General features: G+C 35.2%; 1 protein-coding gene and 1 long non-coding RNA gene across 6 annotated transcripts in view; one reads left to right on the forward strand and one right to left on the reverse strand.

Annotated features, from left to right (window-relative positions):
* efnb1 (ephrin-B1) overlaps window positions 1-1,085 on the reverse strand; it is a 58,049-nt gene extending 56,964 nt beyond the window's left edge. Inside the window, 1 exon segment of the mRNA NM_131805.1 lies at window positions 967-1,085. Coding sequence (NP_571880.1) covers window positions 967-1,085 — 119 coding nt within the window.
* A 1,059-nt stretch (window positions 1,086-2,144) lies between these two features.
* The window catches only part of LOC103911089 (uncharacterized), an 80,980-nt gene continuing 63,811 nt past the window's right edge, over window positions 2,145-19,313 (forward strand). For all 5 annotated transcript variants that reach the window (XR_012406162.1, XR_012406161.1, XR_011015543.2 and 2 more), the window contains exons 1-2: window positions 2,145-2,208; window positions 13,258-13,374. This is a non-coding gene — a long non-coding RNA (uncharacterized lncRNA). The remainder of the gene's footprint in view (window positions 2,209-13,257; window positions 13,375-19,313) is intronic.

Here is a 19,313-nt window from a genome sequence, read left to right on the forward strand (position 1 = left end):
ATGTTGTCAGGGTAGGCAGTTCATTAGGTTTTGAGACAGAGCCAGTGTCCCACACAAAAGAACAAAACAAACCCATCACATTAATCAACTAACAAGTCTAAATAATAATAACTCTTTTGGATCATATATAAATCACTAAGCTTGGCTACATATGAGAGTACACCTACATAACTTTTTTTAGCAAAAGCAACTCAAACAAAAAACATTCTTTATGATTCTGTTGAGTCAAGCTTGTGGCGTCTCCAGCCATTATTCAGGTTAAGTAAACATGTTGGACGCTCCCTTGAACGTTTTATGAGCAGCAATCAGGGAGATTTTATGAGCGTCTAGGAAACTCCTGCTTAAAAACCTATTAACTCTCTCGACACAACTCTGATTTGATCAATATGACAGACGCGAAGAGCCACCGGGCCGCCGGGATTAGGGCAGGCCGGTGGCGGAAAGTCAGCTCGTCTCTCATGGGAAAAGAGGAAAAGATGGACTAGCCGAGAATAATGAGAGAAAGAGTTTTCCTGCTAACCACAACAACACTAGACAGTAGCAGATTTATTTATTTCTCAATTCTTTTTAGAAGTCTCTAATGAAGGCCCGCGTCAAGGCCACACGCTACATTTATATTACGGAGAAGCCAAGACATTTACATTTCGATGTTTCCAATAAACATTTAACGAAGTTTAAGTAGCATAGCATTGCGGTCGATTTGACTAAGGGTTTTGCGAGTCGACGAGCAGCAGCGGTGGAGTCTCCTATATGACAGCTGTGCGTTATGTGTGATATATCCCGGGAGAGCGCGCGCCTGCACGGTCACTTCAGACTCGAGCTTCATGTCATCACGCCGGACAGCGAGTAACGGCACTTTCAGGTCAACTACTCAAACTGTGTGTCAATTTCACAAGCGCTCCAAGTCAAATCTAAGACCGTAGGCTACATTTCTAGAGGACTTTAAACGCGAGCTCGTGCACTTACTTGGGATTTTGCGAATTCCACACGACCGACTCCAGTGATTTGGCTGCGGGTAACGCGTATCTGCACATGGCTGTCAGAATCCAGAGGTAATATTTCCACGAGCCGTCACTTCCAGCCATCGTATACGGTTCTCGGAGAGACACAAAGACAGCAAGAAGATAAGATCCTTTCGGTCGACCGTACTCCGGGTTGCCGAACCACATGCAACAGAGCGGGTTATGCGTCCAGGCGAAGGGGCTCCATGGGGCTCAACTTCCAAATCCAATGTTTCAAGCGTTGCCTGGATGATATAAAAAGGTGTCGCACGTTTCACAAGTGGCTTCTGGGCCAACGCTTCTCTTATAACCAAAATCGCTGCTACCTTGCACTCAGGTAGACACCAACGCGTGACTGTTTTATTGTACTCATCTATTAGTTGAGCTATAGCCTTACAAAAGGTCAAATCACGCCAGATAGGGGGTGGGTGACATGCACACAGGTATAAGAACCATCAATCCCGTGTTGGGGTTCGGGTTGGTGCTCAGATCCGGTCCTGATCATGTGTCAGATTCAAAATTAGACTCCTTTCAGATTTGATCCCAGATCATTACGGTGCGTATATGCAACAGTTTTGTTTTGTTTGTTTGTTTGTTTTTTTTGTCCGAAATTTACCGACCTATATCCATGTTCAAAGTAGCCAGGAACAAATCTCAACTGTCAGTCACAGGACTGCCAAAAATATCTGTCCAGTTCCATTGGGATTTTCTTTCCAAAAGAAGATGTAAAAAGTAAACTCCCGAGTTGTGCGGCTTCTTCTATTGTATGATCTGGCGTTTTCAGTCCATGCTGATAGAAGGGGTATCAGCTACTGTCCGCTCCAGGCTCGCGTGATGAAAGGTGCACACACACAGTTTCGTCTCAAGCACATAAACAGATGGGAAACTCCAGCAGTTCGGTGCTTCCTCTGCGAGTTAAATGACGCGTCTTTTAGCCTTGGATCTTGTTTAGAGTTTTTCGGAGCTCAACCGTGGATCCGGTGCGTCCGCAGTCAGTCCCGCACACCGTTCACAACGCAGTGGCTTGTGATCCATCACATCCACTCCCACCGAGCCGCTAAGCCCCGCCCCAATTCCAAAATCAACCAATCAACGCGCACGTTTAGTGCGACGTCGCAACACGGTGTCCCTGCCTGTACATCCAGTTTCAGAGTTGATCTGCGAGATTGATGTACAAAACATATAGCGAGTCTTGACATTTTTAAAGGTAAGTTCCTTAAAAGTGTTTGAGTTTAAAATACCAACTGTCTTCTTTCTGCAGATCAACTGTCTGTTTTTGTTAAGATGGCTGTAACTATGGTTACTCCAGTAAACCACGTTGGTTCAAGTATATCGCTTTAGTTTGCATGTTTTCGCCAGGATATGTGCTTCTGGACTCATTTATTATATATAAGTCTATTTAATATTCACAGCAGTTCACGGCTTACAGCTGAAAAACACAGGTCTCTACACTATAAGCGTTTAATAACAGATTTAGAATCATTATCCCAAAGACATCCAAGAGAGTGACACTAATGATATTTGATGGTCAAACAAAGATAACGCTAATCCTTTCAGTAGCCAATACCGCCCCCTATCGGCGTTAAAAATCTGTTATTAAATGTTAAACCAAATGATTTAGTTTTAGGGGCTTTTATGTCCATTAAAACATTATTAGAATAATAATAAACGTGTAATAAAATATGAAGTGACTCTGAAAGAAGCTGGTTTATATATTTTTTATCCCCTCTTATCTACAGGCAAACTGAATTCAAGTAACGTTTATGACTAATCTTTGCGTCCACTTCCTTTTATAAAATGTAATTCTGTATGACATATGGTGTCTTGTCAGTCTGCTCTTCAACCAGTCAGTTTGTGTGTTTGTGTGTGTGTGTGTGTGTGTGTGTGTGTGTGTGTGTGTGTGTGTGTGTGTGTGTGTGTGTGTGTGTGTGTGTGTGGTTCTTCATAGAGCCATATGTCTTGAGGAGGCTTGGTCCTCCGGCGTGTGTTTAGATAACATGAGTGTGGTGGAGCTTTTACTCTTTGAGCTCTTGTGTGTGTGAAATGTCAGTTTATTCATTACCCACATTTAGATCAGGTCTGAAAGGCCAGCCACCCATTTAGAAGTGATATATACACAGTCATGTTATCTGTTTATGGCTGCACGTCATCAGCTCTGGCTCTGAATTTTCAGTAATAGGCAGGTTTTGGTGTTTTCTGTTCATGCTACAGTTTTCTGTGGAATGTTTACATGTCCTTTTGCATAAGGACAAATGTCTGACCTTTTCCTATTTTCCTCAGAGCTAAATATAGCCCTAACCTTAACCTGATTATTACAAAGACATTTCAGCTTGTCCTTTTTTTCCCTTTTTTATCCTATTTTTTTTTAAACATGATTTTTGTGTATCAGAGATGATCAAATGTTTAGTACTGCTAAACCCGAGCTGCAAATGTTTGTTGCAACTAGCTCAGAGAAAGCATAACCACACAAACTCCCAAGAAGAAATTACCGGAGTGCATTTGTCAGCAGTTATTCACTAAAATGGCCACACTGCGGTCTACACACAGTTACTAATAAACCTAAAGCACACATTGACGCCCTCACCCACACATAAGCACGTTGAATTTGTGTAAAACATTTATAAAAACACAGACATGCCTACACAAATAGCATATAAACTACAATTAAAATGTATATTTGTAAAATATTTGTAACAATGTATAACAATGATTATATAAAAAAACGCTAGCCATATTGTAAGTTATTGCTACAACACTTAAATAAATAAATACATTTCAAACGAGTATTTATTATTTTTTAGCAGAATAGAAGATGTGAAATTATATATAGAGAGAGATTTTTGATGTGTCATTCATTCCACCAATGGCAAATTTGAATTTGAGTAATGCTTATTTGGTGCTTAAGAAACTATTTTATTGTTATAAATGTTGACAACAGCTATGCTGCTTTTTGTAGTTGTTGTGGAAATAGGGTTTATGTTTAAATTTACCTAATTTACTTGAAATAGAAATATTGTTGACATTATAATGATCTTATTATCATTCATAAAGCTACATTCACACTAATACATTTACATGACTACTTTAAATGTACTTTGTACATTTAAGTGTACATTGAAAGTTGAGTACTTTAACTAAAGCTCATTATTGTTACCTATTAGCTCATTACTATACCTAGATATAAACTATATTTACTTTGTTTTTTAAACCAATATGTTCGATTAATTAAATATCATCTTTTTGGTAAATTACATGCATAGATATAAGTATTAGGCATGGGCTGGTATAAGATTCTGACGGTATGATAAACTTGGATAAAAACATCACGGTTTCATGGTATTGTGATTATTGCTCTAAAATATGTCCTTTTTAAATGTTTAGGTAAAAAATACTAAAACCTTTTTTTTCCATTTGAACACAATATATTTTATTTTGAGAAATATTTATAATTTTTTGGAGCAGTAAACATGTCAGGCTAAATAATTCAAATCAATCATTGACTTCTGCTGTCTCCATTAGTTTCAAAACACACATTTCTTTGCAATTTAAAACAACATATTTGGAGATCTTTTCTGCTGCTGATAATGGTGTCCTAAAAAAACAAACTTTTTAAAAAATCTTACAAATACAATAGGAACAATGTAACAGAAAATTTTGCGGTTTTAAAACCTTGCCTTTTCCAAACCACAGTATACCTTGAGAACTGTTACCGTCCTATGCCTAATAAGTATAGGGAAAAAGTAGTAGGAACTGGTTTGCAACTCAGTTTGAATGGTTTTGTTCTGTTTCCTGAATGCAGTGAATTGTTTGTTGCAGTGTTTTCAGTGTTTTTTTAAATTGACCATGGATATACAGTCAGTCAGTGGAAACCAAATGCATTATATTGTTTGCCAGGCAGCGAAAACCAACTTTATTAGTTTGGACACTGCATGGTGTCTGTGAAGGATTCCAAGGGTTTACATACGATTTCATTTAATACAGATAGTACATTAAAAATATATAAAAACAGTAAAAGTATTACTCACAAAGTATGCAATTATGACCTGAAGTGAACACCCACCATTTGCATTGTGATGAGTTCTAGTGGGCTATCAGTTTGTCCTAAAAAAGTTTTGCCTTTGCTTAGACACAGTTATACTTGCTTGGTAAATATCTATTTGATTACATTTAAAAAAAACGGATCTTTCTATTTTGTTCTCCATTGTCAAGTGGTTCCTTTATAAATTCATTCAAGCAAAAAAAAAAAAATCTGCATTGTTTCTTTTTTTATCTTTTTTAATAATACAAATGAAGCTCTACACACACATATAATCTGAAGTAACTTGTAATTTACAACATGATTTGTGGATACTTTATAACTATTCGTCAAGAGTTAAAAACTTTTACGTTTCAAGTTTTTGGGGTTATTAGAGATCCCCTGAAGTAATGTGTTAATTCTAATAATAATCATTTGTATTATTCAATGAATAAACTGTTAACAAAATAATGACTTGTCATTAACCATCCCAGTTTTCACTGAATGTGTGCAGTTTAACAGAATGCACTCGCACAATTCACTCAAAGCAATGTGGGTCATAGAAAAAAGGTGGATACCATACACCCAGTTTTCTTGTGCACACATGCTTAAAGTTTAGGCATTTGTTACCAGACGGAAAAAAAAGTTGAGACAAATCGACTGGGTGGTGACAGTGGCTTAAAGTGATTCTGCCCTAATGAGCTCTTCCGTTTCCTTCTCATTTGTTCCTAGTTTTGCTAATTGGCATCATTGTTTGTTAAGCTAAGTTAACATTCATGTCTGCAAAGCATGTGTAAAAAAGCGCATGTGTTTGTGCATGTATGTGTGGGCGAAGACCTTTACATTGTGTAATGATGTTGAATTTGGTTTTGGTCCAAAATACAGTAGATTAACTGTGTTTTGGGATAGTTTCACAGGAGAAGGTATGTGTGTGTGTGTGTGTGTGTGCACAGTACATCTTGTATTCCTTACATTGTGGGGACCAAATGTCCTTACGTGTATAGCAATACCAAATACTGTCCAAAATACAGTAGATTAACTGTCCTCTGGGATAGTTTCTCTGTAGAAGGTGTGTGTGTGTTTGCGCGCACATCTTGTATTCCTTACATTGTGGGAACCAAATGTCCCCATGTGTATAGCAATACCAAATATTGTCCAAAAACAATACATTAACTGTACTTTTAAACTGTTTTGCTGGAGGTGTGTGTGCGTGCAATACTTGTATTCCTTACATTGTGGGGACCAAATGTCCCTGTTTGTAGCAATACCAAATACTGTCCAAAAACAGCAGATTAAATGTGCTTTTGGATAGTTTAGCTGAAAAAGGTGTGTGTGTATGCACCTTGTATTCATTACATTGGTTTACCAAATGTCCCATGTTTAGCAATAGCGGTACATTTTGACCTTGTTGGACCTTTTTTGCTCCTCATGAGGAAAATGGCTTATAACATAATAATAAAGTATTTTGAAAATGTCAAAATGCAAATTTTTTGTGGGGGTTGGGTTTCGGGGTAGGGTTGTGGTAGAGGGACAAAATTTACAACTTGTACAGTATAAAATTCATTACATCTATAAGTCCTTACAAAGATTGCTGTGTGTGTATGTGTGTGTGTGACGAGGAGGTGGAATGACGGTAATGGAGGAACTCAGGAGGGTGTTGATGGAATATTCAAGCAGATAATAGAGCAATTTCACACACACCCCCCGTCCCAGCGCACACACTTCACTCTCTCATTCTCTCTCACCCACACTCAGTCAGTAGGGAATCATGAATGACAATCCAACACTGCCCCACCCAGAAAGCCCCCGATAGGCCCTGCTCAGCACACTGAGAACACAGCATTACAACAAAAACACTAGCACAGACCAAAAAAAGACACACACCTACACATGCATAGACTGATTAGGAAAAAAAAAGACGACAGGCAAATCCAGACACCTACACACACACATGGACCTGCGTTTCGTGTGCCAGTCCTCTAGGATGAGTGTGTGTATATCTGGGAACGCAGCCATAGGCAGATGATCTGGTTGACTCTGTGAGGAATGGACTCAGAAAACTTTAGTGTGTCAGTATGCGTGAATAAGTGTGTGCGTGCGTGTCTGAACCGGTAAACTTGGCGTGAAATTGTGGTGGCGACTGTGACGGATCTTCATTTCCACTCTGACAGTGGTGCTCACACACACACATTACTACCTTTGTTCTTATACAACAGGTTGGAGAAAGAAAAAAAATGTGTGTGCGCAGCTGTGTGTATGTTTGTGCTTGTGTGTGTGTGTATGTGGTTTACGAGACAAATTTGTATAATGACATGGGTATGACGTTGGTATGACAATGTTAAGGTGGTTTATGAGGACATGCATTGTGTCCTTGTAATTCAATTGCTTAAAAAAATCTTAACCGGGTCTTTTGACATTCAAAATTAGGTTGAATGCAGGGGTATAATATATAATATAAGCTTTTAAAATGCAATATATCAATGCTGAGTCCTCGTAAACCACATATATAAGTAAGTGTGTGTGCTGGCATGTATCAGGTACTAAATAAAAGTCATGTTAAGTGCCTTTAATGATTGTTTAAGAAACCCATTATGTTCAGCAAATGGATCCCGTATTGATTTCATGTCATTGTACGAGTGTCGGTGTCTCAGGTTTGGTCATCTTTCTTGACTCTTAAATAATGTATTTCTAATGGACTCCATGCTGCACTTACACACTCCATTTAAACGTGACAGGATTCCGATCAATCAGTGATCAATAACCTTTAACCTCTGTGCACGGGTCACTCTTAACCACAGATATGCATTGTGTTCTGACTCGGAGTCGGCTGGATAGTTGTTTTATGTCCTAACAGGGAGATTTTTGCTGCATTGTGTCATGGCTAAATCTACACGCAGACCATCATCATGGTCATTTTCTCCTCGGTTTTAGCATAATTAGCTTTATTTGTGGTCTCTTTTGAAATGCGGTGGGGAAAGAAATCTTTCAAGATCAGGTTTTGGTGTATGAGGGAATGTTTAGCTCATATTTATGCCATTCAAATGTTCACAGAGAAGAAGTGGAACAAAAGAAAGTTTAATGGATTAAATATAGCTTAAAAGGAACATCAGTAACAGTAACTAAAAGTTTAAGTAAATAAAATAAATAAATAAATAAATAAGTATATATTTTATTTATTTATTTTATTATAATTTTTTAACCTAACATTTAGCCACTGTTACTGATGTATGTTACTTTTTGTGCCATATTTAATCCCCCAACCTTTCTCTTATTCTATGTCTTTTCTGTGAATACACACACACACACACACACACCAGAAAAAATATTCTGTTGTTGTTTTGCTTGGTTTTAATTATCCAAGTTTATAATTTACTATAACTTTCTTGTCTTATGTTCACTTAGTTAAAATGTTCTTTTCATTATAAATATAATAAATTATAATTACGTTATAAATATAATAAAGTACAGTTAAAGTCAGAATAATTAGCCCTCCGTTTTGAATTTTTACAGTATGTCTGATAATATTTTTTCTTATGGAGAATGTTTTATTTGTTTTATTTCAGCAAGAATAAAAGAAGTTTTTCAATTTTTAAAAATTCATTTTAGGGTCAAAATCATTAGCTCCTTTAAGCTATATTTTCTTTCAATAGTCGACAGAACAAACCATCCTTTTTTAACCCAATTAACCTAGTTAAGCCTTTAAATGTCACTGAGCTGTATAGAAAATATCTAGCAAAATATTATTTACTGTCATTATGGCAAAGATCAAATAAATCAGTTATTGGAAATGAGTTATTAAAACTATTATGTTTAGAAATGTGTTGAAGAAACCTTCTCTCTGTTAAACAGAAATTGGGGGAAAAATAAACAGGGGGGCTAATAATTCTGACTTCAACTGTATATAATATACATATTATAATATTTAAAAAAAAAAAAAATATATATATATATATATATATGTATTCTGTTGTTATTTTGCTTGGTTTTAATTATCTGAGTTTATAATTCACTATAACTTTCTTATTTATGTTCATTTAGTTAGTTAAAATTTTCTTTTTATTATGAATATAATATACATTTCTTTATTAATATATTTTGAAGCCTCCAAAATACACATTTTAATACTAAATTTAATTTCAAAGTATTATTTGCCAAAATCCTTCAAAAGCCAGATTTTGCCCACTTGTCAGTAAGATGTTTGAATGTAAAATACAGTCAAATATAGTATGATCACTTCTTTTAAATTCAAGTCAGATCAAGTATATGTCAAGTTGACTGACAGTAAAGCATTATTTCCTTGTATTTCCCTTAAAAATGTATCTTCTAAAAATGTATTTGAACATTAAAGTGTATATATGTATAAAAAAAACATAAGTTTCATTGTTTACTTGAGCGGTTTCCACAGATGTCTACTTTTCTGTCTGGGGAAATAGAAGAATAAGATTAATGAACGTGTATTTCATGACTAATGAGAGCGCATGATGAAATGTTCTTCGCTGATCATTATAAATCTATTAGTTTTATTGCTTCTCAAACCACAGCACACTGACTGCACTCTTCATGAATAAACAAATGAATACACACACTCAGAGGACAGAAAACTGAACCCCACTGTCAGTACACAATTATCCTGAATTCCTTTGTTTTCTTCCAATATTTTTCTAATGCATTTCATTCTGCACCAGTTTAAAGATGGCCACATATCAATCAACAGATATTAGCTTAGACATCTGATGTAATTATACTGAAACTGTGTTTGATTGTGTCTCGTTGTGTGCAGCCCAATGCGTTGGCACCGAGATGTCCGGTCACAGATATCAGTCAGAATTGTCTTTCTCTGTTCTGTTTCTGGTGTTGCCTGCAGCGATAGTCTGTGATAGATAAGATATTATCATGAAAGAATCTGTTGCGATTGCGAACGACTGTTTTAAAGGGAGCCATGCGAATTACATCACCCTCTCTTTTCACATAACAGATAACTGTGATGTTTTATGTGTGCGCTATGCAATGGTTTCACGCTTGAGACAATTTTACTGAGTGTGTAATGGAATATAATGTGGTGTGCGCATGTGAGTTAGTGTATAGCTAGTTGACAAATAGGTCAAATAGACTAATATTTTTTTTTTGTTAAATTTTTATTTTTTTTAGGAAATAAATTGTTCTATTTATGTGGCTTAAAGTCGAAGTTGAGGTTTCAGAAAATAATCATCACTAACTTTAGCAATTCGTTTATTGTTTTGTTTTACAAATGTCTATCTATAATAGATGTTTGGACATTTTCAGTCAATTGGGATGTCACACTAATGGACAACAAAACTTAACAACTTTATAGTGGCTGTAAAAAGTTAAATATATAAATTAATCTGACACAAAAACGTAACAGTTACACGTTAAGGGTTTCACAGGGGGTCTTCAGTCTAGGCATGGGACGATAACCGTTTTCAAGGTTTAAGACGGTTTGGAAAAGTCAAGGTTTTAAAACCGCCCAAATGTTCTTCTACCATTAAAACGTTATTTGTAAGATTTTTAATTAATTAATTTATTTTTTTGTTGTTTTTTAGGACAACAGTATCTCCAGCAGAAAAGATCTCCAAATATGCCATTTTAAATTGGAAAAAATCTGTGTTTTTGAAACTAATGAAGAGAAATGAAGTCAATTGTTAATTGGAATTATTTAGCCTGAAATGTTTAGTGCTCCAAAATACTTTAAAGGTTTTTAAAAATAAATATATTATAAAGGGGAAAAAGTTTTAGTTTTTTATCCAGACATTTAAAAAGAATATATTTGAGAGCAGTTATCACAAAACTGTGAAACCTTGATATTTTTATTCAAGGTTATCATACCATCAGAATCAGCCCATGCCTTCTTCAGTCACATCATCTTGAATAAGGTCCTTCAACTACATTTTCAGTGGAATTGGCGATTTAAAATTAGCATATAATTTACACAAGAACACATGGTTTTCGGAAATATGTGGATGAAAATGTTTGCTTTTTACTAAAATAGCCACTTGTAAAATTAGACCTGAAGCACTTTTTTCAATAACTAACAAGTGCTTACCCATACTTTTTCTAAACTCTTAACACAGACTCACACCTACAAAACACAACTGGACAAATGGATAATTAAAAAAAAATAATACACTTTGTTAAATATACAGCTGAAGTCAGATTTTTTTCATTTAATTTTATTTTTAAATATTTTGCAAATGATATATACAATAATAATAATAATAATAGTAATTTTTTCTTCTGGTGAAAGACTTATTTGTTTTATTTTAGCTAGACTAAGCGTTTTAATTTTTCAATAAGGTCAATATTATTAGCCCCTTTAGGCTATATATTTTTTTCAATAGTCTACAGAGCAAACCATCGTTATACAATAACTTGCCTTATTACCCTAACCTGCATAGTTAACCTAATTAATCTAGTTAAGCCTTAAAATGTGACTTTAAGCTGTATAGAAGTGTTTTGAAAATATCTAGTAAAATATTATGTACTGTCATCATGGCAAAGATCAAATAAATCAGTTATTACAGATTAGTTAAAATTTAAATGAATTAAAATAAAAACTTACATTAAGAAATGTGTTGAAAAAATCTTTTTGTTTAACAGAAATTGCAAAAAAAATAAACAGGGTGGCTTGTAATTCTGACTTCAACTGCATGCTAAGTTCATTTTAAAATAGAGCACATTTTGCTCTGCACACACTAACTTTAGCAAGACACTGGAAATCTGACTCAAAATTAAATGATTCTGTCAAAGAAAAACACTTGTTTTCATTTCACAAGGTGCATGCAGTCAATCAAAGTACATCAGGTTAGATTTTTTTGTTGTTGTTGTTGTTGGGAAGTATAGCTTACAAAAATGTAAGCATTGTTGAAATCACAGGAAAGGATTGTGTTCACATGCTGCATATTAGGTGAAAATGACATGAAATGTGTGAATGGTATGGCCACAAAAGACTGATGCTGTGCTAATTCTGTTTAGAGTTTTGAAAACTGGTTGGACAAACGCTTGTTAGTGACTGAAAAAAACTGCAAAAATATTTCATAATATCTTATGATTTATAAGAGTTATAACATTTTGAACTTTGCTTGAGACATTCAAACCATAGGACAGCTTTAGCTTTCGATTGATTGGTTTTAAAACAAGAGGCCTATGGAAGACAAAGAAATGTTTAACCATTTACTGCCTTTCAAATGATTACAATAATACATTTTTTCCATGTATGACAATGAAAATGCAACATCACATCAACAGCCCATGTACGTTTTAATGAGTGTATGATTTCTGAGTGCGTGTCTGTACAAACGAGCATGTGTGATTCTTCTGTAACTTGAGCTCTGACGACTGTCCTGTTTCTTTAGCACCTGTCATTCATTTCTGACCCCGCCATACCGGCCGTGAACTCCTCAAATGGTTTTTGTGCGTCTGCACACATAACGATACAAGTTGACACTGAACAAATCTCAGCATAGCCACAAGAACGGACTAACATCACTCACTCAACGTTTGCACACACAGCCGTGTTTTTGAAAGTCCACCGCTTACCAAAACATCTGGTGGGGTTAAAAATAAACCACCTCCCTTTCAGCACAACCATGTTTTTTAAGGTCTTTGATAATATTGATAGTTTAAACATTACGAAAGCTACTAAAACATTCAATACCTTATTTAGAAATGTCTAGACGACTCGACTACATGCGTGAACCGTCTGAGAATTGAAGTGAAATGAAGTTTCTGTAAAACACAACTCCCAAGAACCTGCGCGGATTTTCCAGTCCTCTAAAATGGTATTGTGTCTTAGATTTCGGTCCTAACGAGACTGAAATACAATACAAGCCAATTATGTTCACAAGCTTAAAGGTGCCAAGCAAGCAAAGGACCCTGTCGTTCATTAACCCCACTCTGTTCGTGGTGTGTGTGTGTGCCTCTATGTGTTCATTAGTGGGTGCAGTAAAGCGTGTCTAAGTGGCACAGTGTGTAAGTAAATGGAGCTGAACTGCCTCTCAGCTGTGGATTTAGGTGCGTGTGTGAGAGAGCGCATGTTTTTTTGTGAGAACAGGGGGAAAAGTAGTTTGCCTTTTAAATTGAGCTGCTTTGTCGGTGTAATTTTATCGTAGAGTTGGGAGCTTCTTTACCGGGTCACATTTTCAACACAAACTACTCTCCCAAAATGAGTTTTAGGATGAAAAGTGTGTATTTCCGACGTGTGTGTGTTTTTCTCTTGTTCTCCAGAAGTGCAGGGACAGATGTCAGCGATTGAACCGCCCCCCCTCCCTCTGCCCCGCCTCTTCCCCTCCCTATCAAAGGCCTGGGAGTGCCGGAGTACACATCAATCATCCTGAGTGACAGGTAGGAGTGTGTGTGACATTGTGGGAACATGTATAGTGTGTGTTCAAACACAAGAATTCCTCTGTCCAGATAAAGGCACTTTATCTGCTGCTGTCTGCCTGGTCAGACATTATTTACTACTGGCCATCCCCGTACACACTCCCTCCTTTAAAGAGGACGAAATTGCTCTTCTCTATCCCTCATTCTTTTTTTTCTTTTTTTTAGCCATCCGTATCTCTTTTTCTTACCTTTCTGTCTGCAGATTAAGCTTTTTAGTCTGTCAAATGGTTTCCCCTCAAAGTACACACTTAAAAATAAAGATGCCATGTAGAACCTAAATGGGGTTTTCAGAAGCGATGCCATAAAAATCCTTTTTGGTCTATTATCTTTTTATAAACTTCATAATCTAAAGGACCTTTTGTGGAATAAAAAGGTTTAATGGATGATAAAATGTCTTAGTGGAGCCATTGATGCTAATAGAGAACCTTTATTTCTCGAGAATGTACAGTACGATATTGCTTTGTTGCTACTTCATTATTTCATTGATTCATTTTCTTTTCAGCTTAGTCCCTTTGATTATCAGGGGTCGCCACAACAGAATGAACCGCCAACATATCCAGCATATGTTTTACGCAGTGAATGCCCTTCCAGCCACAACCCAGTACTGGGAAACACCCATACACTCTCAAATTCACACACATACACTACGACCAATTTAGTTTATTCAGTTCACCTATACTGCATGTCTTTAGACTGTGAGGGAAACCGGAGCACCCAGAGGAAACCCACGTGAACACAAGGAGAACATGAAAACTCCACACAGAAATGCCAGCTGACCCAGCTGGGGCTTGAACCAGCAACCTTCTTGCTGTGAGGCGACAGTGCTAACCTCTGATTAATAATAACATTTGTAATTTTGTGAAGTTTACAAACTTTTTTTTGTCGTACATTTCTCATATCATCTGCTTAAAAAGATCAATCCCAAATGAAAATTCAAAAGATTCATCCCAAAAATGTAAATGTCACCAGTTTTTCTTTTATTTCTGTTGTAAAAAAAAGCATTGACGCCCACAGTGTTTGTTTTTCCTACTATGCAAGTCAATGGTTACAGGTTTCTAACATTTTTCAAAATATCTTCTTTAGTGTTCAACAGAAATTTTTTTTTTTAAAAAGTTTGGAACTACTTGAGATTGATTAATTGGTGTGTAAATGTTTGTTTTTGGGTGATCTAACTGAATAGCAATTTTTGCAACCTAGACTCATTCTGAAAACATAGCGCTATATAAATTTCTGGAGATCATGAATAATGTTGCCAGAGCTACTTATGGCTGCATTTTGTTTTTAAACTGAATGCTATTGGGAAGTATGACACCATTCCTTTTCTCGCTTACCAGATATGGCTTACTGCCATATTTACGGCTTATCCGCTGTTACCAGTTTGTCCAGTTAACTCGCCATGTACGTCAACAAACTTGAGACGCAGAGAGGAGTTGACCGCTATTACGGGGTGCAAATCTGGTGAAGAACAGTTCCAGACAAAGTAAGACAAAAACAGAAGACAAAAAATAAAATAAACAAGTAAATAATAGGGTGAGAGTGTGGTCAAATCTGAAAACATAATTAAAAATTTGATGATCTTTTTTTGTATTGCTTTTGAAAACACTATTGGTTGCATTTAGGGAAGGAGGAGGGTGGGTCAGTTGATCAGTCAGTCAGTCGATAGCCGCCTCTGGTGGATTTATGTTAGAAGAACAGGTGTGGGTGGTACTCACAAAAGAAATGTTAGATCTCAAACAGCGTACACATCGGCCACTGGTGGATTCACGAAAACAAAAACTGGAAAAAAATGTAGCTCCTGGCACATATATTGCGCTCCCCAGAAATGTAAATAGAGGTACGTTTTCAGAATGAGCCTGGGTTGAATTCTTACACTTTTCCAATATTCTATATATAATTATAGATACTAAATATAATTCCAATTATATATAATTCCAATATAGTTTAAAGTTTTACAAACATATACAGATTGAAAATTCTAACATACGGTTTCAAAGTCATTTAAAGATATTACCAGTGGTAGTCACTTTGAAGTCTTTAAATAAAGTGCCCGGTGACTGCTGGGAGAGGTTAACAGATTGCTCCAAGCAACTACTGATGTTAACAATCTATTTTAAGTAATGCCAGTTAGCAAAGAAACAATACAAATATGTCATTTCTCAAAGATGTCCCAAAATGCTTTGCTGTCAGTTTTTTCCAGCATTGTAGCTTTCATCTTCCCACTTAAGATATGATAGATTGTGTGCTTGACCTGAAAAGGGCGAATCTAAGGTCATATGGGTATTTATATCCATTCAATCAATGGTAGCGGAAAGTTAAAGGAAAGCAGCCATCTGACTGGTTTCCTTCCCGTGAAGGAGCCATTATGGCAGCCAAATTTCTTTCAGAGGGATTTATTATAATGTATTTGTTGCACAGATGTATTTAACTATGAAGAGTTACATTACACACTTTAAATGTTTTTGGAACAAGTTTCTTATCTCACAAAGTATTCATTTATTTAATCAAGACTAGCAGTAATATTGTGAAATATTATTGCAATTTAAAATTATCGTGTCTGTTTTAATATAGTTTAAAATCTAATTTATTCTTGTGATGGCAAAAGCTGAATTTTTCGCAGTCATTACTCCAGTGTTTAGTTTGACATGAACCTTTGGAAATAATTCCAAAACGCTGAGTTGGTTTTTAAGAAATATTGCTTTTTAAAAATGAATGCTAGTAAAAAAGTTTTATGTGTGTGATTTTTAAAAAATAGTTCATCATATCCAAACCTACTGTTCATTAAACATATTTTGCTAGACTGTAATACTTCTCTGTGAGGAACTTTTTTTTTCTATTGATACTCTGGCAAAGTGTTTGACCTAACAAATCCAAATCCAAAGGTTTTTATTTAGTTAAATTTTTAATTGAATAAAATGTAGTTTTTGATACAAAGTATTGGTTACTATTAGGAATGTTGAAAAAAAATGTTTTATGTGTGCGATTTTTTTTTTTTTTTTTATAGTTCGTCGTATCAAATCCTTAACTGTCCATTAAACATTTTTACTAGTTTGTATACCTTATTATTCTATTGATACTCCTGGAAATTATTTGACCAAGCAAATCTAAATTTATCTCCAAAGGATTATATTTATTAATATTGTTGTTGCTGTTGTTGTTGTTGTTGTTGTTATTATTATTATTATTTTATAAAAATACAAAATATTGCTTTATTATTATAAAAGTTAGAAAAAAAGGGTTTCTGTGTGTGATTTTTAAAAATTATTTATTTATTTTATTTTATTGAATATACTAAATATTGCTTTATTATTATGAATGTTTAAAAAAGGTTTATGTGCGATTTTTTTTTTCATTATTGTTTTTATTATTATTATTATTATTATTATTATTAGTTCATTGTATCAAAACCTTAACTATCCATTAAACATTTTTTTACTAGACTGTAATACCTTTTTATTCTATTGATAGTCTGGGAAATGTTTTTGACCAAGCAAATCTAAATTTACTTCCAAGGTTTTTTATTAATTTTTTATTATTATTATTATTTTTATTATTATATTTTTTGAAGATACAAAATATTGCTTTATTATAATAAATGTTGAAAAAAAGTTTTATGTGCAATTTTTTTTATTATTATTTTTTATTTTATTTTATTTTTAGGCCTTCATATCAAAACCTTAACTGTCCATTAAACACTTTTTACTAGACTGTTATATCTTTTTATTCTGTTGATACTCTCGGAAAGTGTTTAACCGAGTGAATCCAAAATTACTTCCAGCTTTTTTTTTACAGAATCTTTAACATCTCATGTAGTTGTATTATTATTATTAATATTTATTAAGTATGAAAAGCTGACATGGATTTAAAAACCAAGAAAGAATGAATTCTTATTATAAAAAGTCTTCAGCCCTCACTGCACAGCAGTGTAAATTAATGTTTAAAATAAGGTAATGAGTGTCTACATTCTCACAGTGTGGTTTTTATAAATGTAGAGCGAAGCTTGTAATGTACAGTTAATAGTTAATGTAGTCATACTCATGGTTAATGGTTAACATAGACTTATGTTCGTAATGTACAACGGTCAGCTGTCTTGTTAAAACAGCTGACTTTCCTTCACCTCCTCCCTCTTAATGGCGGTTTATCATCTTCTACTCTTTGATTCTGTAATGTAATTATTAAAGCAGAGTAATGAATGTTGGGCGGTGCATGTAGGAGGTAAGATTGAGGTTTGATTTATTACAGTTAGAATATAGTTCTGTTGAGGTCAAACACACAGCATGACGCCTCAGTGCTCACCAAGGACATAGAGAGGAGGCCAATGAGGAAAGGTGGATCACTGAAATAGGAGGAGGACACCGGAGAAAAGGGAGTGAGAGGTTATGATATGGACCCAGTCGTGACCTGTGGTATCTTACTGAACATCACTGTGACAGCTACAGTTGAATTAATCACCGGCCCTCTCTCGCTCTGTCTCTGTCTGGACAGATGTATTACTGAGGTGGACACTAACTCATGAGAAGGGCTTTGCTTTCGGCCAGCTGAGAAGCTTTAGTTTTGTAGGATGGATTACATAGCATTAAGATGTGGATATGGTGAATCAGACTCTGATCAACAATTGTTGCACTGTTTTGTATGGTAGACAAGATTATGATTAAACAAAAAAAAATGTTGTTGTGCCCTGAGACTTTCGTTCATTTTCAAAAAACAAATTAAGGTATTTTCGATGAAATCCGAGAACTCTCTTTAAAGTCTAGAAAAAGAACCAAAAACATTGTCAAAACATTCCATTTAGTTTCAGTGGTTCAAGTGTAATCATACGAAGCTCCATGAACACTTTTGAGCTCAAAATGTGTGACGTATTGCCATTAGGGTCAGCAGCGCAACCACAATATGTTGTTGCATGTTTTACGCATATTTTTATGCATATCATTGAGTATTTTATGCTTTAAAACATCCCGTATCACTGTATACTCTGGGGTCTGATGTAAAATATTGTGATTTTATAAAAGCAGGAGTTGCGGAATATAATCCCAGAATTCAGTAAGAATTGGAAATGGAATTGAATTTAGTTTATAATGTAAATGCAAATGAATTTGGGAAATTTGGGATGAAAAGTATAGTATTAAACACTACCTCTCAAAGTAATAATGAAAATAAATAATTGGTATATATATCATCTTAAAAAAAAGAAAAAGACCTTTATATATAGTGTCCGACGAGTGACGATATACAGCCATATCGCACTGCTACAAGTGTGCGTTTGTACAACAGTTCAATGGCATAATCATCTGTATAAAATAGAAAATCAAACATGGAGAGTCTCTAAAACCTTTTTGTAAGAGGAACTACTTACGTCAGCTGTTCATACATATCTGCAGCTAACATTCAGAACAGCAGAAACTGATGCTACTTCACAAATGTCACTTTAAAGTGGACAATGATTCTCTAGCATAATGTTTAAAATCATGACAAATTGGGTGATTTTGCTCACATTTTAAAATTATAAGGCTAAACGGCATGAAATGCCATCAGTCTACAGAGATTTATTTCTATGTTGCAATTGGGATTTCACAATAATTAACCCCGGAAAAGCCAGAGCAAAGCAAACACTACCAGATTACTATGGTATTAATACAGAAATACAGCACTACAAAATAAAAAAGAAAGAGATCAACTTAGAGGGGTGAAGAAGTGGCGCAGTAGGTAGTGCTGTCGCCTCACAGCAAGAAGTTCGCTTGGTCGAGCCTTGGCTCAGTTGGTGTATCTGTGTGGAGTTTGCATGTTCTCCCTGCGTTCCCATGGGTTTCCTCTGGGTGCTCCGGTTTCCCCCACAGTCCAAAGACAGGCAGCATTGAGTAGGCTAAATTGTCCGGTGAGTGTGTGTGTGTTTCCCAGAGATGGGT

Source organism: Danio rerio, chromosome 5 (genome assembly GCF_049306965.1).
Source record: "Danio rerio strain Tuebingen ecotype United States chromosome 5, GRCz12tu, whole genome shotgun sequence".
Classification (NCBI taxonomy): Eukaryota; Metazoa; Chordata; class Actinopteri; order Cypriniformes; family Danionidae; genus Danio; species Danio rerio.